Consider the following 24,661-nt stretch of genomic DNA (forward strand, 5'->3'; position numbering starts at 1 on the left):
AAAGTCCAACATTGGATTGGACTCTCTTCAGTGTAAATGGATGGTTATCAAGTGCCAAAGATCTATCTTGGCAAGTTATCTGTTTGGTACATGTCAAACATTTGAATCTGGAAAGGGGAATATTTTGCGCTACACATCAAAACAGAGCTTTAACTGCAACAAAACACCAAAGATACAACATGGACTTCAATGAGGAAGTTCACAAGTATTTTGGCGCTGCTGTAAAATTAGGCCATGGGTACTTCTGTGTGCATGTGTGTGTGTGCGTGTGTGTGTTTGTGCGCGCTACAACAGCTCTCTCAATCTAACTCACACACACACTCCCATCCTTACGATCTTTCGGTCGTAGTTCTCTCCGCTGCTGTAGGTGGTGGTCAGGGTGGAGGAGCACTCCTCCAGGTACCAGGGCTTGCGTCCGCTCTCGGCCGTGCTGGAGATGGAGATGGTGTAGATGGAGTTGGTGTAGCCGTCGCAGGAGCAGTGGTCCCGGCTGCGCCCGCCGTTGCCCGACGCCCACACGAAGATGGAGCCGCGCCCCTTCCTCCCCTGGCAGGAAATGAGGCAGAGAGGACACAGTAAGAGGCTGAGGGCGTTAATAACAGTTCATCAGGCTCTTTTAATGTTTATATCTGCGTTTGTCACAGTCATGGGACTGTTGTATTTTCAGGGATCTTTGTTGAACTGCACATGTCTGAAATGCCTGTGCTAGTAACCTGACTCTTTCTGTGGTGATTTAAGGAGAAGACACTGGAAATGAAACATGGATCTGCAATCAGATTGCCTTTGGTTATGTTTACAAGAAAATCATACTTTTTTAGCCAAAGGTTATCTCCGCCAACAAAGTTGAAAGGAGGTAATGTTGTCACCCGTCTGTTTGTTAACAGGAGATCTAATTATTTATAATTAGTTATGAACACATTTGGCTGATTTGGCAGATAGTCCTTGATCCAAGGATTAGTTGATCAGATTTTGGTGGTGATTCAGATTAGAGATTCCACTATTAGGCGTTTTTCATTTTAGTCATAACTCTTATGCTGCGTTCATGTGCAGATGGGAAAGTACGACATCCAGGACTTCCAAGTCGACTGCTAAACTGCACTGCATTCATGTGCGATTTTGTCGGAAAATCAAATCCTGAACACAAACAATAAACAAACACAAACTGTTATGGAGGCTGCAGCTTTGCAAGTTGGAGAATTGTTCAGTGCTGGTGGAGGTCTGCGCTCTACTGAGTGCCGTCTAGTTTGCCTTATGTTCCACAGATATGAACAACAAAAGATGGATGCCAGCGACTGAGACTCTGTTTATAGATCGATAGGCAGCTAAGATGGTTTAAGTCCTCAGCAGCCCTGCAAGTCTCTGGCAGCAGATCTGATGTAAGTTCAATCATAACGTTTCAACTGGCCAAAATGTAGTGGGGATTTTTTCCTTTCAGAGTTGCCACTGCTGAGTATTGTGTTGTGCTAAGCGATCAATCTGGAGTGTATTTTCCCTCCGTCAGGCCGACAGTCAGCTGAGGTGAACTCCTGCCCCTCCTCACATCAGTGTTGTAGAAGAGATTCAGCTTCAAGTTTATTTACTGTTTGACAATGATTTGTCTGAATAATGTTTTTATTGCTGCCAAACTAGTTTTAGACTAAGTAATATGTCAGTATAGGCGTGTGTTTTGTGTTTACGTAAAAAGATGTATGCTTTCCTGAATAGTACATTTCATTGCATCAAGTCTGATGTTTGACTAATGTTTCATGTTTTTTCAATGTTTTTTTTTTTGTCCATGTATTATTAAGAAATTACAGAATGCAGAGGAATTAATACTATAATTTTGCTTGAATATGCTAATATGTAATCATTCATAACTTTTAAACTAGTTCTTTGTTGCCTTGACATCTCTACATTTATTTTTTTTATTCTTGTATAAAGATCCTTCAAATTCAAATTAAAAAGTGGAATTATGGAAGGAAGCAAAAGAAATTCTAAAGCAACAAATTATATGCAAAGACAAGCAACTGTTCTACGCACTTTGGCCCTATATAGCAAAAAATATATGCATAGATACATTTTAACAGAAAATAAGACTTTACTGAGTCGTTAGAACTTTTTGCTGTGCAAGTTTTGTGCTTTAAATAGGTTTTGGCTGAACATTTCATCATCCCAACATTCCAAACATATGGACATTTGTAATAAATGACACCAGGCAGCTGTTTAATATTCAAATGTAAGTTTCCAGGAGAAGTTGCACAGTACGTTAAAAAATGCATCCCAGATGTATCGGAGGGAACTGGCCAGGTCCAGAGCGAGAGCTAGAGCCGCTTAAAATCTAATCGACTCAGAATGTGAATACAGACTCCACTTCATTTACTAATGGCAGAGCGTTCGTTCTCAATTACTTTCCGTTGTTTAGATATGTCAACCCTCCGATGCCAAATGCTTTTCACTATTTCAATTAGACGTTCCACTTCTCGAATTGGCCGAGCCGAAAATGGAGTATAAGCCGAGGCCGGGTTGAGAGGCGGAGTGAGCCGTGGGACGGTGGCGGCGGTGACCGGCAGAGTTATGGAGGCAAAGTTCAGCCAGGAGTCGGGGAAAAAGACATCCAACAGACTGATTGGCACTGTGATTCACACTGTTTGTCAAGACACACACGCAAACAAACACTCAGCCAGGTACGCCCAAAACACACACACACAGGCACGCAAACACAGAGACACACACATACACACTCATATACACACAAGGGAATAAAAGGTGGAAGGGAGTTCTTCAAAAAGGGGCTTCTGCCAGGCAGCGATAAGCGAGTGGAGCCCCTCTGAGTGAGAAGGGGATCAGACAGGAGCAAAGGCTGACAGATGAGAGCGATGGAGAGCGCTTTGAACAGCAGTTAGCAAAAGAAAAGAGCGGACAAAGAATTGGGAAGGAGAGGAGGAGGAAGGGGGGGGTTGAGTAGAGAGGATGAGGGGGGAAAGGAGGATGAAGCAGGGGAAGGAGAGAGGTGAAACACAATGGGAAAGTGATAGACAGCCATCAGTAGGGGGAGAGAGAAGGAGGGCGAACAAAAAAGGATAAAAGTAAAAAAAAAAAAAAAAAGCATTAAAAGTAGAGTGGAAAGTTAAGAAACAAATTCACCAGAAAGACAAAACTTATGCATAATGGAATATGGCAAAGAGGCCGCACACACACACACACACACACACACAGAGTTCAGCCTCATTCTCACATACATGTCACATGCAGGGCAGTAGTGTGTCTCTCTCTTTCATGCACACACAGCTACAGAAAGCAGAGTGCAGCCCCCACAGCTGTCAGTCGTATCTCTCACACCGCGGCTCTCTCCGATAACGTGTCTCTTCAGAGTGTCACATACACGCCACACTCACAAGCCTGCCATCTCCACTCACCTTCACACACACACACACACACACACACACACACACACACAAGCAGACCGAAAGCGGGCACAGCCAGCTCTCACCAACTGGACACATATCTCCTCCACCTTTGTCATCTTAAAAGGCCAGCCTGTCAGGACTGCCGGGAACTGTCTTGTACGTACTAACCGTCTCTCCCTCTCCTTCTCCCCACCTGTCCCCCCTCTCTCTCTCTCTCTCTCTCTCTCTCTCTCTCTCTCTCTCCTTCTGCTGTAGCGTGCCACAGGCTCTCAGCCAGTGAGTCAGTCAGGAACTTCTGTATCAGTCTGAAATCTCTGAGGTCCATATAAACCCTCGTCCCTGTCTGTCTGCATCTGTCTCCCCTTCTCAAAGGTCTACATCCGCTAAACCAACATGTCAGCAAGCCTGATGCAGAGAATTCTGCGGATGTGTGTGTGTGTATGTGTGTGCGTGCGTGTGTGTGTGTGGTCTGACATGACCAGTAAATGGTTTCACCCCACTTAACCTCTGTTATAGCTTTTCCACTCCACTCAGTCAAACAACACAGTACCAGCTCGTCGTTATGCAAATGCAGCTATGAATATGTAAATGAATATGCTAATAGGCCGGGGCTGCTCTCTAATCCAAATGTCCGGAGGAGCCCCACAGGCAGAGATAACTGGAGACGAATTTGGGATACGAGCACATGTGCATGTCGGAGCAAATGTGTGTGTGTGTCTGTGTGTGTATGTGTGCACACTGTCAAGTTCCTGTAACTCCACGATCCTATTAGAGTTTATATCAATTCTCTCACAGATGTGTGTATACCGTATGTGTGTGTGGGTTTGAAAGCGTGTTTGTCCATCTCTCTATCTATGCACACACATGCGTTTTTGTTTGTGTTTGTCTCTGTCAGCTCATGAATGCACACGTGTTCATGTCTCTCTCTCACCATGGAAATGCCAAAGTCAAAGTCTTGGCTGGCCAGAGAAGCCTGTGTGTCTTCATACATGTTTCTGTATGTAAATGCGTGTTCACATGCCGGTCTGTCTCCTACTCACCATGCGGATTCCGTTCTCGAAGGCCTGCCTGGCCAGAGAGGCCGGTCCGTCCACGGTCTTTCCGTCGTCGTCGGGTCCCCAGCTGGCGCTGTAGATGTCGATGTGCTGCGGCTGGAGGCTCAGAGACTTGGCCTCCACCATGTCCGTTACATCTCCGTCCAGCATGCGCACACCTGAGATACACACACACAGGATTAATATACAGACTAACAAACATGCATATCCAAAGTTTAATTGATCTCTCCTGAAATATACAGTAGAAATGTCCGGAAAAGTTTAATAACAAACAAGAGGCACTGGAGCTGCCTGATGTCTCGCCTTAATCACCATGATATTAAACATAAATTATGCAGATTAGGTCATTAATTAAGCAAATTAATGCATTAATTAGGAGATATTTCTATGTCAACATACTAGTCTACACGTAATTCATGGGTGGTATTAATATGAACACCACATCTTAATGTTACAAATGAAAAATTACTTTTTCACCTTGTTACCTAATTTTCCATGCCATAATATAAACCTACTTAACAATAAATGCTAAAGACTGTACACATTTTTTATTTTCTTGTATTTTTACATCAAAATCTCAAGACTTTAACTTCCTGAAAACTACGTACCTTTAGTGATTACTTCACTGTACCAGGAGGCGTACATAAAAATTCCATCAACAATAAAACCATCACAGATTTTTGAACAATCCTGCCCCTCACATCAAATAAAGGTGCCTTTCTCTCCCTAACTGATATCCCATTGGTTTACACTTGTGAATGATCCCTCCCTGCGTTATGTACCGCCCTAATATCCTGTTTCAACGGGAAATACATCAAATTAAGGAAGCAAGATGCTGTTTCATTGCGACTTTAAAGCATTAAGGAGTTGTAGTAGGGTAAAGAAAATCAGTTTTTGTTGATTTATATGCCAAAATCTAATCAGATAATCTAGTCTAGGGGGAACCTGTGGTGTAATTGCCGGAGTAGCTACGGCGACTGTGTCTATCGCAGTGAGAGCATTTATGGTTCTGTGTCGGAGATTGTGCGCGTACACCACCGAAACACTAGACGGCAGCGTCTTTGTTAACACGGAAGTAATAACAGATGAAGTGCTAGTGTTTACATTCTCTGAAACCTCCGGGATATTTCTTGCCACGAATTCAGTGACATCTAGTAGTCTTTATAATTCGGAGATCAGGTGTCCTACAAATGTTCCATGTTGTCTTCACTATCGGCGGACGTCAAGCGGATACAGGAAATACGAAGCGGGCCAGTGACGGTTTTTGCATCACCCTACCCTAGAGGTGCACGTAAGCTACGGCGCAGGTTTGACGCAGAAGCATAAATTACCCTTTAGTATGAAGTCTCTCTCTTGTATTGTTCTTGAGTTATTGTGTTCACAAGACTGTGCCACAATGTGTAAACACAGACACCACCATGATGAGATAATGTCCCGCATACCGTGTACCGTGGTTGTTGTTCATAGTGTCATGTCGGACAAATACAGCCAATCGCTCACCTCCTATTCTGGCATTGTAGGCAATTCCCACAATGCAATGGGAGTTGTTCGCCGCTGCAGCGACTTCGCCCGCACACCGTGTCCCGTGTCTAAGGAAAGAGCAGGAATGGACAACATATTACACAAATCTAAACCCACCCACCCACACACACACACACACACACACACACCACGTGCCCGAGTGAGAGGATGTCAGGGACACGCTTAACGCAGGCAAATGTATACACAAGCGCAGAGGCACGCACAAACTGCTAGATAAACACGCCGCTTTTGAAGTGGAAAGCAGGGACACTTACAAGTAAACACACATTTGCACAGACAAATGTATACATTCCTGCAGAGGTATTCCTAAACAAAATGGCTCAGCATACTAAGTATTAAAAATGTAGTAAATGCTACAAAAAAAACTTTCTACAATTCCTGCCATCTGCCTCTTGGACCTTACAGAGAATGTTAGTTGTGGTAGTTCAAGATTTCTAATGCTGCAAAAACCCACAATCCCCAAGAACCTTCATACACACACACAATGTTAGGACAAACATTTTTAATATTCCTCAATGCCAATGCTCCCAATATTTGAACACACACACACACACACACACACACACACACACACACAAATACATAATTCAAGGGTCCCTCAATGCTGCACTTAAGCCCTTTGCCTCCAAACAGACACACACCCAAACAATAATAGTTCAAACATTTCCAACATCCCTCGAAGATTTCTAATGCCCACACTTCTAAAACCCCTTGTCACACACACTCAAACACCACACACACACACACACACACACACACACACACACACACACCAGGGTAACATTCCACCAGTAACTGCAGTGGTGACAATCGGCTCGGGTCAGCGACCAGCGTAAACAAACACGAATATGTTTGTGTCCACCGCCTCCTCGAAAACACCACTATCTGGCTCGGCACCACACACACACACACATACACACACACACACGCACACACCCCCTGCAGAGAACATCTGCATCGCGACACCCCCCGGAAACAGCTCTGACCGCTGCTATGGAAACCCAGCATCTAGCTATCGAAACCCCCAGGGAAGACACAGGGAAGCACTTCGACCGAGGAAAAAAACAAGTTTCACAGCAACTCGACGAGATTCGAGTTAACATTTATTTAATAACAGGGTCGGGGGGGTTTCAAAGGATCCTGTATCGGGGCGTCCCGGTGCATCAGTGAGCCAAGGTGCGTATCATGTAGCCGCAACATCCTGGGTTTGAATCCGGCTTGGGACCTTTGCTGCATGTCATCCTCCTCTCTCCCATCTTTCCTGTCTCTTTCTACTGTTAGCTACCAAATAAAAGCAAAAAAAAGCCCAAAAATCTTTTCCTATTCCCACACACATACATTTCCCATACCTTCCCTCACCCACAACCTCGCCCCCCCTCCATCTCACCCAATACAAGCCTCTGTGTCCCACGCAGGAGCGCCAAACAAATGCAAGCTAACACACACACAGCAACACAACGCTCATCAACCCGCTGGTTTTGAGCGCTTCACTTTACTGTGATTTGTCAGAGAAATACGAACGCCCTGGATTGTTTTTCCACCTTTACTCCCACTTGAGAAAACGGGACTTCAGCCAGACTTTCTTCCCATGCTACACAAAGCGAAAGCCAAGTGTGGAAAAAGGTCTGGAAACGTGAAACTACTCCGCTGTCCAGTGTCACGTTTCAACAAAACTAGAGAAAATTGATCTGAGAGCAGTTAAGCACAAATACATTCAAGTGTAATAGCCCCTCTGCTGGCTTGTGTTTGAGGTATTAGCCTTAGTAGAACATTACAATTTGTTAGTTTGTTAATTTGTTGCTAGTTCACCTGTTATCACCAAAAATCCACACTTCTAGCACATATACAAGCACAGCAGTCCACTCTGCTGTGCTTTTTTTCCATTCTGTGTCCAGGGTCAAACACCAAAAGTAATTATGGGTGTTTTACATTGAAATTATCTTCAGATTTCCATAATGTTATTAGAGTTCAAACAGAAAATTAACACACATCCCAAGAAATTGTCCTGTGCACTGTCAAACACCTTTTCTATTTCTTTCTCTGTATAGGTGGCATGATGTGACACATTTAGGACAAACTTAATTAACACAAATGAAACTGTGTGGGTGTGTAAGTTTAACATATTAGCTCCCTCTATCACAGTTGATGAGCCAAACTGCTGGCTCCCTCTTCCAGGCCGCCTCAACAGTCTTCACTCAGTCCATTTCACTCCACTATTCCATAAAATCGTATGTCTGGCCATCTCTGCCATTTCCACCCTTTGTTTATGCCTGTATTTTCCATTTTCTACACATCTGTGTCATAGCGACTCAGGGATCTCTCTGTGTTTCAACCAGAACCATACAACATCTGTGGAAGCGATAATGGTCAATGGGAACAACACACACACACACACACACAGAGATCATTGATTCACGTGCATACACAGAAACATTATACCTATATGTACTTTTCTGCAAGTTACATAAGCTGAACTTCTCCTATGAAACTCATGTTTAGCTCTCTGTGGCACCAGATCTGATACTTTACATGGGCGTCTAAACATGTAAACATGTAAACATGTAAACAAAGGGGGAACAAATGGATTCCATGTGTTCTGGCATGAAAACATCCAAATCAGAAAGAGTTAAAAAATCATACATTTTTGAGTTTTACCCTGCACATAAACAAAAAAAATGAAAAGTAAAAGCAGTTTGCATATATTTTTATTCTATTTAGTTTTACAAGTAGGCAAGATGGTTTTAGCTCAGTTTTAGATTTTGCTCATGTTTCATTTTTTATCTGTATTTCAGTTCACGTTCTCGTTTTTGTCTCAGTTTTAGTTTACAAATCCAACCACAGACCCATAAAAACAGACCCAACCCCCATGCAACCAAAATCGCAAATATTATTATATTTCCCCTAGTTCAGTCAGGCTCTAACATATGGAAATGTACAAACTCGCTGGCACAAAAGGACATGACCTCAGACAAAAGAACAGCTTGCGCTTCTCAGGGGACAGACACACACACACAGACACACACACACACACATACACTCTCAGGTGAATACAAGAGCAGATATTTCATTAGCATCCATTTACACATCATATCCGTGAAATGTGGTTTATTAAAAGAGACGGATAGGGCTTGAGAGGACTGAGACCAAACTCAGAACATACACACAGATCACAAAACCTACAGACTATAGATCTAGAATTAGGCACTAGTGGATCAAAACACTAAAATCGGTTACTAATGTTTCATTAATCGAAGTACAATGACTACTTTCTTTCCTTTTCACAAAAGATGTTCGATCTCTAATGGAGAAAAAATGATTTTTCCCAATCATTTGTATCACATAATTCCAAAAAGTCTATGCTGTAATAGATGGGACGGATTCTCGGTAATCTGCAATATTTAAAAGTTAGTACTTGCAAGCAGTATCAGCACTAAAGAAATGTGTGTTAGTGCGTGTTGCAGTGTGTGTTATTTCACAGAACTGAAAGGGAGATTCGGCCCGTGATCAGATAGGACGTTTTTTTTCTTCTGCTTAAAAGCGAATCGCAGCAAGGAGCGTTACATCATTCTTGTTGCTATGCGACACAAAGTTTGACAACAGCTTACAAGCTATCTAAACAGCGTTATCCTGAAGTAAGGAGATAACGTTGTTGAAAACGAAAATAGACAAGAGAAAGTTAGATTGCTCTGCTTGCATTCTGAAAAAGGGTGTTGTGGCTAAAGTTAGTGTTACTCATCAGGAAACTGCAAGACACTGCGTACTTCCCTCCAGGTGCTTTTTTTTTTTTTCACGTCATTCGGCTTCCATTTGGCAAGGGACATGAACGCTGTGTCGAACACTTTCTGAACTACACCCATTTTTCCTGCGGTTAGAAATAAGTGATCCCCAGTTCATAAATCCTGTATGAGTAATCTTGAATTTGCCGCACAGAGAAGAGTCATACGAAAAGGCTGAAGAGCTGAAACCGCATTTCTCTTCAGACAAATAACATTGCAGTCAAGAATGAATTCAGCCTCAGAAGGAGAGCCACTCATTAAGCTGTATCTGCAGGCCTCATGTCTCTTTAAGACAATACATTACCAGCAGGGACTGAGCCGCTGCCAAGGCATTTGGGCTGCGGCGGCCAAACACACACACATACACACACACACACACACACACACACACACACACACACCAAAAATCACTCACTTGGCCAAACTGGCACAAGACAAGTGCCTGGACAGGAGAGAGGCTCTCTTTCACTCTCGCTCTCTCTCTCTCTCCTACACACACACACACACACACACACACACACACACACACACACACACACCCCAATTCTCCCACATACAAAAACCACAACCCACCCACAAACGTCACATTCAAATACACTAATGTAACTCATCACACCCACAACAGGATCAGGGACAGGCAAACATATTGAAACCAAGAACTTCTGGTAGATATAAATCAGGAAAACACTGACACACACACGCACGCACACACACATACACACGCGCGTTTGTATTACATTTGGTCTCTGCAAAGATAGAATTCCTCTCTCTCTCTCTCTCTCACACACACACACACACACACACACACAGTAATGCTAGTATCTTACTTGTTCTCGTTGCTTGCGTCGTAGCGAGGCATGGGATCCATATCGTTGCCGTTGACATCAAAGCTGGCCTGAGGGTCCTGCAGGAGACACAGATGTGACAAAGCTCAAAACACCAAAATCACACTCGTCAATATGATCAGGGAATAAAAAAAAAACAGGAAAATTCATTTGAAACTTTTAGGTGCGTTTGTGATCTGTATACGTGCAAGAAGCTTCTCTAACCCAATCAAACAGTTCACACCAGCATCACAAAAGTTTTGTAAATCGAATGTAATCAGCGCTAACCCAATCTGCCGCACCGCTTGCTCTGGGCATAAACAAATCCAGGCATTAAGAGTAGCTAATAACAGCAATGCAGGCTCTATCAAACGGGGTGTGAATCATTTTATCTGCTCGTTTGACTGATGGGTTTACCTGATGCCTCGGGCCGACAAAACGCTTCAACTATTTGGCCTTCTTCTGATAAACACATACCTCAGCATGCACACACACACACACACACACATAAGCATGTGCACATGTACACGCATATTGGCAAAAACACGGGTTTGAGGAAGATTACATTCAAAATATACATATTACTGTCTGATTGAAAGTACAATCAGTAATGCAATCCAATGGATTACTTCAATTTAACATGAAAACGGAAACGGACAATTTACTCGTACTTGCAAACTGTAATTTGAATGTTATTAACATCATTATTATCAGCATTAGTTCGAATGTGTACACTGATGTGTCCATAATCAATCGGCAATAATTGATCCATCAGTAATTGAGTTTTTTTTAATAAGTCATTACAGTTAATCAGGTTACTGTAATCCTGGTTCATATAATTTATTAATCCCAAAACACACACACACACGCTGATGCGCATGGGTGCACACACACAAACACACAAACCCTCCCTCCCAAACACACACACAAACAAACATAAATGCATTCAGTTCACTCGCCAAACCCCCCCCCCCCCCCCTTCCCCCCACCACCACAACACACACACACACACACACACACACACACCACCGCTTGTAGCCGCCCTACACGCGCATACATACACACTCACGTAGTTCTGAAGGAGGTCTGGGTGGTTCCTCTCGATGCCGTCGTCCAGGATGGTCACCACCACGTCTTTCCCCGTGTAGCCTCTCTTCCACGCTCCCATGATGTTCATGTCCGACTGGCAGTTGTGGACGTCGTCGTTACAGTGCTGGAGAGGAGGGGAGAGGGGGAGAGAGAGGGGAGGAGAACATGAGGAGAACAGGAGAACAAGCAAGGAAGCAGAAGAGTTGGAGGTAAGAGGTGAGGGGAGCGAGAAGGTAAGAGAGAAAGAGGAAATAGAAAACAAGAAGGGAGAGAGAGAGAAAGAGAATCCGTTAGGGTCTTGTTGATGCACAGATGAGAGGCCGTCAGTGTGTATACAGAACAATGTTTTCCTATCTAACTTTCAGTGTGCATCAGTGTTGTGTTTTCCTATACACAGACAGAGTCACAGATTCAGAGATGCAGTCCAAGTCAAGTCTCAAGTCTCGGGTCACGAGTCAAGTGTCAGTCTGCTTAAACCGTAACAGTTATTTATAAGAAATTGACAGCCAGCTGAATACATTATGTCTTATTTAGCTATCTGAACATCAGGCACTGGTTAAATAACATGATAATGTAACCTAAATGAAGCTATAGATACGAACCACAAGTCTACATAATCACTTAACACATTATATAGGGGAAAAAAACACAATAAAAGCGCTGATTTTTTAAGTTAAAAACTGTAATTGGAAACATGAACATCTCATGAATATGTCTGAGATCAAAGAGAGAGATATTAGGGCTGGGCTATATGGTTGAAATCAATATCACAATAATCATAAGGTTTCCCGATATCGATATATATATATATAACGATATGGCTCACGTATGCAAAATCACATGATAAATAATCAAATTAAGTTCATTAACGTACCATACCTCATTTTGTCAGAGTTTGTAAATAAAATTTGCTTTTTATCATCAGTTTAGACAGCAGAATTGTGTGTCACGATATCCCAAATTCACCATAACATCACAACATGATTCCACTGAAAGAAGATAATATTGAATTATCGCCTATATAGATTTGTTTTATATTTTACATCACTCTTTCCTTTCCTCTCCTCTCTTTTCCTAACTCCAACTCATCTGGCTCTCAGTCAGCGATGACACATGCCAAAATTGCCTACAATAATGCAGGTATTGTGCTAAAGCTAGGCGTGTTCTCAGGTGTCTGATAAAGTCTGACGTCGTCGATCCAGCAGCCTTTACTGTGATACTGCAGGCTTTGCAAATTGCAGTCCTTTTATTGAGTCCAACGGACTTAGACAGATTTCACAACAAAAGGCGCTGCAGCCGATGTCGTTGCTGCCGTCGTGTTTGTCCACATATCAAAGTGACATTTAGATGCGTCATCGTCATGCGCAACCTCAAAATAAACACTTCAATCATTTTATACAATGCATCAATGCCGTGCTCATTGTTCACGAGTTATAATCTAAAGTCCGAGTCGAGTCTGATGTCAAATTGTACACGACTTACAGTAAGTGCAACTCCAGCGTGACTCACAAACTCGAGTCCCCATCCCTGATACTAGCACAGTTAGTTTTTTTTAATCGTCATCTACGATAATGTATTCAGAATATCAACTGTTGTAGTAAAGATATTGGAAAAGCATGTATTAGGACAGAAATGTGAGTTTAAACTGCAGAACTGTAGACTTTCACCTGTCCTCAACATTCACCCCTGCCCTATATCACACATCTAGATTCGGCTTTGAATAAATACATTTTGGAAACACTCGTCTCAGCAGATATTGGAATCGAACTGCCCATGTATCTATTGTATGTACAGTTCAGTAAAATACCACAGAATATTTACATGATCAATAGAAATATAGAGAGATGTTTTGTATTAGATAGTATGACTTTTTTCTGTAAAGATACATTTAACCCTATTATAACTAAATGTGGAGACGTCTGAATAGAGCAAATAAATAGACGTCAATACACATGCAGGCAGAGGCTGAAAACACACACACACACACACACACACACACACACATACATACACACTAAGTTCAGAGAGTTCTGTCCAAAAGCTAGAAAAATATGTTTAGAACCTCAGGTCAAAGTATTAGGAGTTATCTATACTAAGTTAACAATTGACAGAGCTGAGGACACTCACACTCACATGCACACACACACACACACACACACACACACACACACACAAATACATAACTAAAGGAGCAATGATCGGAGGGTGTATGCAATCACTCACGATAAGCCAGCCAATCTCAGCAGTGTGGATTTGAAACCAGGTGCTGAATCCTGTGTGTGTGTGTGTGTGTGTGTGTGTGTGTGTGTGTGTTCACGCATAACACTAGCAATCTCCGAGAAATGGTTGGCTAACGCAGGAACACACACACACACACACACACATTTGTACTTGTGTATTCCACTGACTAATATTTATTCACTGAACACTGAATGTCTTACCGTAACCCTAAATTTCATCACTACAGAGTATTTTCCTCATTCTTCCATCCAGTAAAACACACACACACAAATCCCTAAGCTCCATTGACCCTGCAGTAATCAGGCCCAGGTCACCACCTCTACTGACCTTTGACCCACAACCTGGATAAATGGAATAGCACAGAATAGCATACAATAGCCTGGAATAGAATAGACGAGCATTGCATAGAAGATAATAAATTGTATTGGGCTCTATTCTGCCTTGGAACCTGTCATATTCTTATTTTGTCACAGTAAATAACACAAACAGATGTGTGAGAGAGAGAGAGAGAGAGAGAGAGAGAGAGAGAGAGAGAGAGAGAGAGAGAGAGAGAGAGAGAGAGAGAGAGAGAGAGGGGAACACTGTGTTTTTGTGTTTTGTGTATACAGCATACTCACGATGTACCACATACTGCTCCACTTGGCGTCGTTATAGAAGATGTTGTTCTGGGCCGGGCTGCTGTGGGCGGGGCTTGACAGGGAAAGGGGCGGGACCGGCTTGTAATCCCTCTTGATCCTCCTCTTCACCACCTGCTGCTGTATCCACTCCACCTGAAACAGACAAAAGAGAGATAGGAGATGGCAGAACCCGGGTGGGTGACTAGTAATACTACAGGGTGTATTTATTCCACCGGAAACACACTCATTGGAGATGATGGGTATATAGGCCATCATATAGATTCACTCCACTCAGACAGAAAGGCAATAGATAGTGCAAACAGTTAGCGGGGGGACAGTCAAACAGTCAAAGGATGTGTTCAAACATCAGGAAATAATGGGGGGTGGAAGGAAAACCTGGGATTTCCTCTATAAATAACAGGTGCTGCCCAAGGAAAATCAAATTCTTCAGTTATACCAGTGAGTGTATTTCCTCTCCTTCCCCTTGTGTGATGCACACACACACACACACACACACACTCATACAGATATAGACCATCACTGGAGAATGGATGTGGCTAATATACAGATCCACGCTTCCTAAACACAGACAAAACAGTAGACAGCAGCGGAAGAGAATTTCAGTCGTTTTGCTTTATGTAGGAGGAAACACTGCTTAAGAGAAATATGCATTTCTGCTTCCAAAGGTAAAACAAAAGTAAGAACTTCCAAAGGGAAACGTGCTTCGCCTTGAGGGTAATTTATGCCATATGGATGATCTGTAAATAACTGTAGCACTTTCTGCACATGGTTTCCCAATATAAAACGGTGTCAAAAGTATTTGAACAAATTGAGATTACACTGAATAAAAGAAGTCACTTTAAGTGAGCCGTGGAACCAAACATCCTTTTATCCCTCTAGCAAGTGTATCTCTCTGCATTTCAATGTAACCTCATGAGAATTCTGCTGTGAATGATATTTTCTTCTCTCCATCTGTCTGTCTGTGTCTCTCCCTGTCTGTCTCTCCGTTTCTCTGACATGCAAAACGGACAGACAGCACACACATGCATCGAAGACATAAATGTCTCTCAGGTAACATCAATCTCTCAAACGTTATGGACTCGCTTCAAGGCGCAAGGCATTCCTTGGCAGGAATCTCGCCCCACTTTCGGACGGAATTTTCCGATTTCAAAATCGACATAGTTGGATCTGAGCAAGGCGGCTGGACCCGCTCGCTCGGCCCTGGTCACCTCTTTGTTAAATCTCTGAAATCTTGTGTTTAGTCTAGCTAAAGTCCTAAAGCCTTCATCTGTCTAAAAAGAGAACATGAGAAGTTAACATGTAGCGGCAATGACGACAGCACAAAGCTGTAATGTGTGCATGTGCAGAAGGGAAGAACACACATACACAGAGGGAGTGTGTGTAATGCTGTATAATGAGTGAGTCTGAGATATACAAAGTTAGTCTGAAGTATATCTCTCTTGGGTGTTCTTCAAACTTTAGTATATGCATGGTTATGGGGTCGCGACACACAGCCTACATTAGGATCTTATTTATCTAGACACTTCAAGAAAGGAGGATGTTTGGAAGAGAGAAATATTCAGAAAAAAAAAGAAACGATTTTTGAAAAGTGCCCACACCTCCTGAAATGATCCTCATACTGTCTAACGTGTCCTAAAAGCGATTAGGTGTCTGTGTGATGTACAAACGAGGAAAACTCCAATCATAACGGCCAATCAATAGAATAATTCTCACATCGCCAGATTTTTCTATTTTGTTTTTTTGCTCGGTATGCCCACTCAATAGACCACTTCAGAAGTCTGAGCTTTTACTGAACAATGTTCGCCTGCAAAGACGAGGCATTTCTCCACATCAATACAGCTCCAACAGACAGAGAGGAGAGGAGGAGAGAGGGGGGAAAAAACTGAGAAGAGAATAGCTGACATAATGACTGCAGAGTGATTATCTGGTCTCATGCACTAAAACAATCTGCCAGCCTCTCCGGAGAGTTGGAGAGCGAGGCAACGAGACAAGATAAGACGAGAAAAGGAGAGGCGATAAAGAGCTGAAGAGGACGAGTCCCAGGAGAGTCAATAAAAAAAGACCAAGTAGGGAAGGGAGGGGAATGAAAACAAAGAGCAAGAGAGACAGAGAGACAGCAAGTGGGGGGAGCATAATTGATTTTATAAATTACACTGATTTAATAACTCAAGTATGTAGCCCATTATAGAGAGACTGAAGGGAGAAAAGGAAAGAGAAAAAAGATTTTATAGATTGCGTAAACGTAATGACTCAAGTGTGCAGACCTCCCTTTTTAAAAGAGACAAAGAAAGAGGGAAGAGCAAGAGCTGGGAGAGGAAAGAGAGAAAGACAAGTGACAAGCAGCAAAGAAGGGCAGAGAGAGAGAGAGAGAGAGAGAGACACGGAGAGAAATATACCCAGTGAGATATTTAGTTTTAGCCTGATGCTCCGCCGTCTGCTGAGGTCTCAGCTCATTTCACTGCGAGTTCTGTCAGGACCATCGGCTTCAAAGCAACCGTTTACACACGCCATTAGCCTCAAAACAACAGTGTCATCAGGATTTGTGGTTGCGTGTCTGTGCGAATCCACTAGTGTATCATTACAATTTGCATACATTAGCATAGCGTCAACCGCAATCTCTGATCAGCGGCGTAACTCTCAACTGCTCTTGTCCATAACTTTGTAATTCCAGGGAGGTCTAGTGATGAATGCGTCACAGCCTCTCATCTCCCCAACGCTGGTATTTCCCAGCCTCTCTGAACACCCTTAATTCCTCTACAGATTGACTAGACTGAGCATAGCGCAGCTTTACAGATGGCAAAAAACCAAATGATTTTGTCGAAAATTTGGTTCCAATTAGTGTGTAGTTTTCCTCAGATGTCTCTCTCGCAGCACCAGAATCCAAAGAATTTGAGAACGTTTTGCTTGGCTGGCAGGGTGGCATGAGCAGGGAGACCTGGGTTCAAACATCCACGTGTCGGCAGGCATCCGCCCTGCTGAAGTGTCCTTGAGCAAGACACCGAATCCCCACCGGCTCCACTTGGTGCTGCTCTGTAGCTGGCCCTGACCTCTGACCTCTCTTGCATTTCCGTACTTCTCATTCTCACAACTGCACTTGCTGATTAAGTGTATTTAGAAAAAAAGGGAGGGAAGCACTTCTAATCCAAACTAGTTGCTCAAAGAATCTGCAGGAGATGATGGAGTGTTGGTCCACCTTATGCAGTTTAGCCCAGAGGACGCTGGCTAGCTGTGCCTGAGCTGAACTTTCCTCAGCTTTCTAAGACCAGCAGTTCTCAACCTTTTTGGCTTGACCCTTTAAAGACCCTGTGAAATTGCATCTTTACCTCCTTGACTTGATGTATTTCCTGTTGAACCAGGATGTGGGATGAGGGATCATTCAAAAGTGTAAACCAATGGAATATGAGTCAGGGCTTTATTTGATTAGGCTGCACCAGTAGGCGTACATTTATATTTACACCTACTAGTGCAGCATGAGGTCACCATTAAAGATACTCTGGTTCTCTCCTGGGCCCATCCCAGGAGGTGTTGCAGTTTAAGAATGGCTATTATTTTCATATTTAGATCATGATATATAGACAATTGTGCCGTATATTGCAATTGTAATAGTCATTTTTTGGGCAGGCTGAGCAATAAGGCCAGATTTATTGTTCTAGCTGTGGCAAAAATGTTTCACCACAGCTCCATATAAAGGCAACAACGTATGGCTATACAACACATGCTCACGTCAGGTACCTGCTGCCTGAGAAAGACTGAATCCGCTGGAAACGCATTGCCTAAAGTGTACTGGTTTTGTACTGGCATATTTACCATTACGCAACCTCTTTCTATCTTTGCGACTGTCGGTTTGAATAAATACTTATCTTTTTGCATTAGAAGTAGTTCCCCACTCCTTATTTGTGTAGTATTTTACTTTCTTGGGAACCCCTTGGGATCCCTTGGGATTCCAGCCTGCTCTGTTATCCACACTGATTTTGTCACATTTGCCAATCTCTATCCAAACAAAAGACAATATTGCCCTTTACTCTTGCCTCAAACACTTGTACCCATGTATCATTGCCTTTGCCTCAGCGCCAATTCACTGGCAGGCTTTGAGGCATGACGATTGGATCTGCTCCATTCTTTTAACTCCAGATGGGATGAACAGAGGAATGATCTGCCAACACCTGTACCTCTCTGTCACCCTCCTTCTCCCCGCTCTCTCACTTTGACTCGCTCTCCTATCTGCCTCTCTCGCTTTTCTCATCTCTCTCGCTCTCACTCATCTGCTTCCCTCTCTCTCTCTCTGTACGTCAGGTCTTTCTCTCTCTCTGCGGATGCCCATTTCTCTCAGTGATTGCCTGTCTCCCTCTTTCACTCTCTTTCTCACTCCCACTCCAACCCCCTCCCTCTCTCTCTCCCTCTCTCTCTCTCTCTCTCTCCCTCTCTCCCTCTGTGTATAAGGGTTTGCAGGTGGCTCTTACTGGCTGGGTCAGTAACCAGGGGAAACTGGGGAAGAGTTCACTTCAATAGAACAAATGAGAACAAATTGATCCACTTTCACTGCCGTTTTGTTGACGCCGTTTAAATTGCGGTCAAAGAACTGAAAGCTGGTAGTTTAAAAAAGGTCAAAGGCTAGTGTAGCAGCACAGCCGTTAACAACCCTTGGACTGACACGGGAAGCCGGTTATTCTACTCTTAAGTGCAATTCAGAGTCTCAGTCCCGACACGTCACACAGTTACAGGACTTTTCACGGACGGTTTGAGCCCCGCGGTGCCACGCTGCCCGCTGTAGGCGCTCGACTCTGGGCTTCAACTCTGCAATAGTTCAACTATTAAACGCAAAGCGAAAACAGAATCAGGAGGCTACACTAGAATTTCACTCATGCGATCAGGCATCCTGGCTTTATGTCAGTCTGTAGCTTGGGCTGGGTGGGCATGTGAGAATTAACCTTAAGGCCCCCGACAGGTACGCAAGCTCCGTCTGCTTCGTCTCCTCGATATTAAGAGTCTCTTTGGTCTGCACACATCCAGACCAAATGAGAGCAATGTGGGTTTTTTTTACGTTTTGGCTCTGTATTCTTATTATCTGGGATGTGAAATGATACTATGAGCCATAATGGATAAATATTCAGCAGAGCTAGAACACCTTCACTGATTTAATGGTGCAAAAAGAATTCATACAGATTAAGATTATATTCAAAACTTGATGTGACTTCTACAAGCCTGCAACCCATATATAATCATAAAACACTGATATCTCGTTTTCTCTTCACAGCCATTTTGCATTTGGTGTATCCTTCTGAGAATTCAGCTGTGGGCTACACCTGGCTCTCAATTATCCTGGTGCAGCATGGAGCACATGGCTGGCTAAACGGCTACACATAAACAAGGGTTTCGCTAAGTAAAACCAGACTGGGAACATCGTGCTCCTGCGACAGAACTTAAGAAAGGCATGGAGAAGTTTAGCAGTCGTTCCTCCCTACTAATCTCTGCATGGACTTCAAACGGACATGTACAAAGCAGAAACAACTGCCGAGTACTGTAATTCTTGTTTACAGCTAAACTGTTGATCTGGAATTGCAGAAAATACCTTTGAATTAAAGCAGACCGACTATACTTCAACTCATTTCACGCCAAAAACTAATAATAGTGCAGAGCCACAACAAAAAAAAAAGTCTGTTGCTGTCCAAACTGTGTTGGAGCTCCCTGTCTTCATGACTCATGGGCAGACGTCAGCATAGTTGTGCAGGGTTATGGCTCATGCTCAAAACTTCAAGATGATTAATTTATTCAATTAAAACCACAATCTGGAGGTTAGTGCTGCCAATGGTACTAAGATCGCCTCACTAATGGGTTTATTTATGTTCACTTCATTGGCTTCATGGCATTTTTTTTTACTTTGTCACTCTTAAATTGATTGACTGAGCTCATGATATAAGGAATGGTGTAATGTAATGTTTAACTTCGACTCAGTTTCAAGAAAAAGGCACCAGTTGGAAAAGTGCAGCTATCAAGATAAGGTCACAAACTGTTCCCGGGCCAATGGCCTTAGGCGAGTCGTTCACCAGCACCAGCCAGGAAAAATGAGCGGTCTTTGACCTGGGTGGCAAGTGACACGCCAGTTAGCCGGGTGCCATAAAGTGGTAATCAGTGCTGTGCTGCATCACCATGGAAACATGCGTGCCAATGAGTACTGTGGATGGCAGGGTGCGCCTTTCATGGCACCGCTACACCCATCTGACTCACTCACACACAAACACACACAGCTGTCATTATTACAAAACCCGATTGCAAAACATCATTAGCTGCATGCCAGACTGCGCCGGTGCCAAACTAGCCATCATGTTGATCCCAAACCCACAAGGAGAAACGACAGGTCCGCAGATTACGCTGTTAGCATAGCGGGTTGGGGGAAAACACTGACAGCAAGGGCCCTCTGCTCTCAGCTCCTCTCCACCCTTCCTTTATTTGGTTTCTCTAATCCATCCTCCCCTCTTCCCTTCTCCCTTCAGCGTCTCTCCACTCCCCTTCTGGTGTAACAGCTCCTCTCGTCTGCTCCCCTCTCTCCTTTAACCTCTCCTCTCCCATCTTGCCTTCTCAAAACCGCTCAGCCAGCTGGCATCAGGACACAAACCTACTTCTACTGTGGAACACTGTCAGGCCTGAAAGAGAGACTGAGAGAGAGACAGAGAAAGAGAAAGAGAGAGAGAGAGAAAAGGGGGAGGGAAGGATGCAAGAAAGCAGAAAGCAACAGTGAGAGAAGGAGGCAGGAGAAAGAGAGAGAGAATAGTGTTGACAGGTAAGGACAGCAGATGGACAGAATAAGCTGCGCAAACCGCAAAAAAGTACTGAAGAGAAGGAAAGAAAAGAAACGGAGAGAGAGACAGAGGACAGTGAGAAACACTAGATAGAGGAGGGTTGACGGCAGGCACTGTCTTATCTGTACTTTCTCCTTTTGCTTCCTCTCTTCCTGTTCTTTCTCTCCTTCCTCTTACATTATTTCCTCCTACAATCATTATGAACTAATGACCCCTTATCTATAAAACTGACGCATCATCATCGCTCAGCAGTCAGCATGAATTCATGTGCATGCACAGATACAAATGTACATATACACACTTGAATCCACTCCACAACACACACACACAGATTCCTTAGCAGGCACAGACACACTAACACAGATGTAGGCTCATTTGGATTCCACTGCGTGTACACACACACACACACACACACACACACACACACACAAGGCCGCTGCTATTGGATGAAAACGTTACATCTCCAAAAAGTCAATTTTTCAAGACTGACAAAAACCTTTATTTTCAGTTTGATGGTAATAGTTTTTGGGGGTTTCAATTGATTCTCAGAGGCATATGGGTCATCAAACCGACTCAGAACATCCGCAGGCAGGCAAGCTTCAATTCAAGTATAAATATGACAAAAACAAATATACCGGGAGACATGAGCATTTCACGTAACAGGAACGAGACATTCCTGAAAACTCTGTCTTTTACCTCGGAACCCATCTGAACCCATCCACTTTTCAGCGCTCCCCACACTCAGGCGCACAGTAAAAAACGAAACAAGACATTAGTCAAGACAGGGCTTGTCAAACCGTCTCCACCACCGGCCCCTGTGGAAGATGCCCCGCGTTTCATTTTTGCAACTCCTTCGGCTGTTGATCATGACACACCAAAATAATGGAATGAATTCCCCAAAACGGAAGGGGGCCAGGCTTCAACAGCCGGTCGTACACAGTGGTCAATTTGTTCCGGGGAGATAGAAGGCGGGTAGTTTTCCGCTTATCCCCAGATTGAACCGAAGATCTAAGTATTCGGTTGGTGCTGACAAGGGGAGCGAGTGCTATCCCTTCTTCACTTTGCACCTCACTGCAGTAATGTGCATATTTCATTCTGTTTCCGTTATGTCAGTCTGTGCATTTTGATCAGCGTCTCGCCGGGCCCTGTGCCCCGTGTATCAGCCCTGTGTGCACCATCAAAACGAACCCGGTCACCAGGCAGTGTGGTGTGAGGTTCTGGCTTCATCAATAATGCAGCCGGGGTTTGATGACCTGGTACGGCGATGTGAGGTGCGTCGATGGAGCAGAGAGGAACGGTTTACTTTAGGTCAAACTAAAGCTAGGCAATATGGCCTAAAATGTTATCATGATACATTTTGTCATCATCAGTCAACAGCAATAATTATCACAATATACATCATTATTACCAATATATTTTAGAAGACTGCTTGCGACTGCAGGGTGCGTGCACAATCAGGTGTCTTACAGAACAAAGCATTATCAGTGAGGAAGAAATAGCAGATATTGGAGGTAAATATTGGACTTTTGGACCCATAGTGCAATCGTTTGGCTACAAAACACTTGGATTGTGCTTCACGAGCTGGTTGGAGAAATTTGATGGTCATTTTATGCTTTTTTGGGGGGCTGTAAAGAGATGGCCCCGGAGGCTGAGATGCAACTTCGGCGCTAACTCACTGTGTGTCTGGTGGTCCTACGAACGTCACTGGAGTTTCGACTGACATAGGGGCAGGTAGATAATGACTTAATCTTCATTTTGGGGTGAACTATTCCTTTAAGCATTGTGGCTGCGGGGATGTTTCTTTCTTTGCTGTCGCTTGAACTTCAATTGTCCATCTTCGTCACTAGCAACTACTGTGGTGGTTGTGTACCTCTTTTAACGGTGCAACCTACCTTGTGTGATAATTAGCTTTATTCTAACCTCACAATGGACTCACTCAAACTTTTAGCACACTTTTTTCTATTTATATCAAGGAAAATTATATTTAGATAAATACTGTTAATGTTTTATCACCTACCCCTTTGATAAACACTGTAAAAGCTAACGTTGTTGGGTCTGAGAAGAAAAGGCTGGCAGAAAAGGCTCATTTATCACTATTTATCCATCAGAGCTGTGTTCAGGATGATGCAAAATGGCAGGGAAACAAGGCTCTCCAGTAAAAATGAATGAGTGCTGGGAGTAACAGGTCCACACCAGCTTGCTGAGTGTTGGCATTTTTGATAGATGTGATGCAACATGCAATGTAACAGTTTCTATCCCCATAAATTTGTGTCCCTGCAACAGCCCACTTGTGTGCAGATGCCCACACAAGCAATGTGGGTTGGAGAACAAGACAGAAGAGTCAACGAGTCTGAGCGTAAAAGTGTATTCCAAGCATCGTCCAGTCCCGCATGCCGTATACAGCGGGGAATTTGTTGTAATCTTCGGGATTGCACTACAACTTTTAGAACAAGTAATGAATTTAATTTGGTTACCGACATCTAATAAGTCATCACATTGAACAAATAATAATTTCTTAGCAGTAATCAGTAATTGCTCCATTTGTCGACAGAAATTTAGTTCATGTAAGCGGGCTTGAAAGTTTTGGGACTTAGCTTAGGGTTTAGTGAATTGACCCCCCAGGCTCAATTATTATTGCCATTACTAAACAAATAATGAATTTACTTCGGAAATTGGAAATGGCATTATTAAACAAATGTACAATTATTAATCAAATGACTATATATAGTGAATAAATATGCGGTCGCTGTCAAAAAAGTGGTCTAAGGAAAATACTTGTGTCCAAAACACCGGTCTGCAAGACAAGAAGTCTACCAACGAGCCCCATCGACATGTTGGAGAAATTCGGCAAGTTGCCTTGGCAACCACCTGGGGTCTCATTTAAGCTGCATTCATATGTGTTGATGCACAAAAAACACGCCTGCAGTGGCCCATTTTGGGTCCCAACCTATAATTTAAGAAATGGTACAATAGGCTTACCTTGGGCTCCATGGAGATGAAACTATGGCGACCGCGGCTGGACAAAGTGGACCTCTTGATGGTCCGACTGTGGAAGAAGTGGTAGTGGTCTCTCAGATCCCCGATCTGCAACACACACACACACACACACACACACACACACACACAGACTTACATTGTTATACATGTGAGAACACTGCATTTAGTCACAGTCATTCCCTAACCCATTACACTGTCAGTATAACCTTACAGTAACTTCAAGTCTAACCGTAAAAGTAATGGCTTTTTCCAAACAAGTTCCCCGAAAATGGTCATCACGAGTGGCCACTTCTCTGAGATTTATAATCTTGTTTGC

The 24,661-nt window shown here is 43.4% G+C and overlaps 1 protein-coding gene across 2 annotated transcripts in view; it reads right to left on the minus strand.

The window, feature by feature from the left end:
- The window catches only part of pcsk5b (proprotein convertase subtilisin/kexin type 5b), a 91,449-nt gene that overhangs the window by 60,439 nt on the left and 6,349 nt on the right, over positions 1-24,661 (minus strand). For both annotated transcript variants that reach the window (XM_078285110.1, XM_071920368.2), the window contains exons 2-8: positions 24,328-24,432; positions 14,531-14,683; positions 11,653-11,796; positions 10,587-10,663; positions 5,942-6,030; positions 4,427-4,599; positions 334-546 (exon numbers count right to left, since the gene is read on the minus strand). In XM_078285110.1, coding sequence (XP_078141236.1) covers positions 334-546; positions 4,427-4,599; positions 5,942-6,030; positions 10,587-10,663; positions 11,653-11,796; positions 14,531-14,683; positions 24,328-24,432 — 954 coding nt within the window. The remainder of the gene's footprint in view (positions 1-333; positions 547-4,426; positions 4,600-5,941; positions 6,031-10,586; positions 10,664-11,652; positions 11,797-14,530; positions 14,684-24,327; positions 24,433-24,661) is intronic.

Source organism: Centroberyx gerrardi, chromosome 8 (genome assembly GCF_048128805.1).
Source record: "Centroberyx gerrardi isolate f3 chromosome 8, fCenGer3.hap1.cur.20231027, whole genome shotgun sequence".
Lineage (NCBI taxonomy): Eukaryota > Metazoa > Chordata > Actinopteri > Beryciformes > Berycidae > Centroberyx > Centroberyx gerrardi.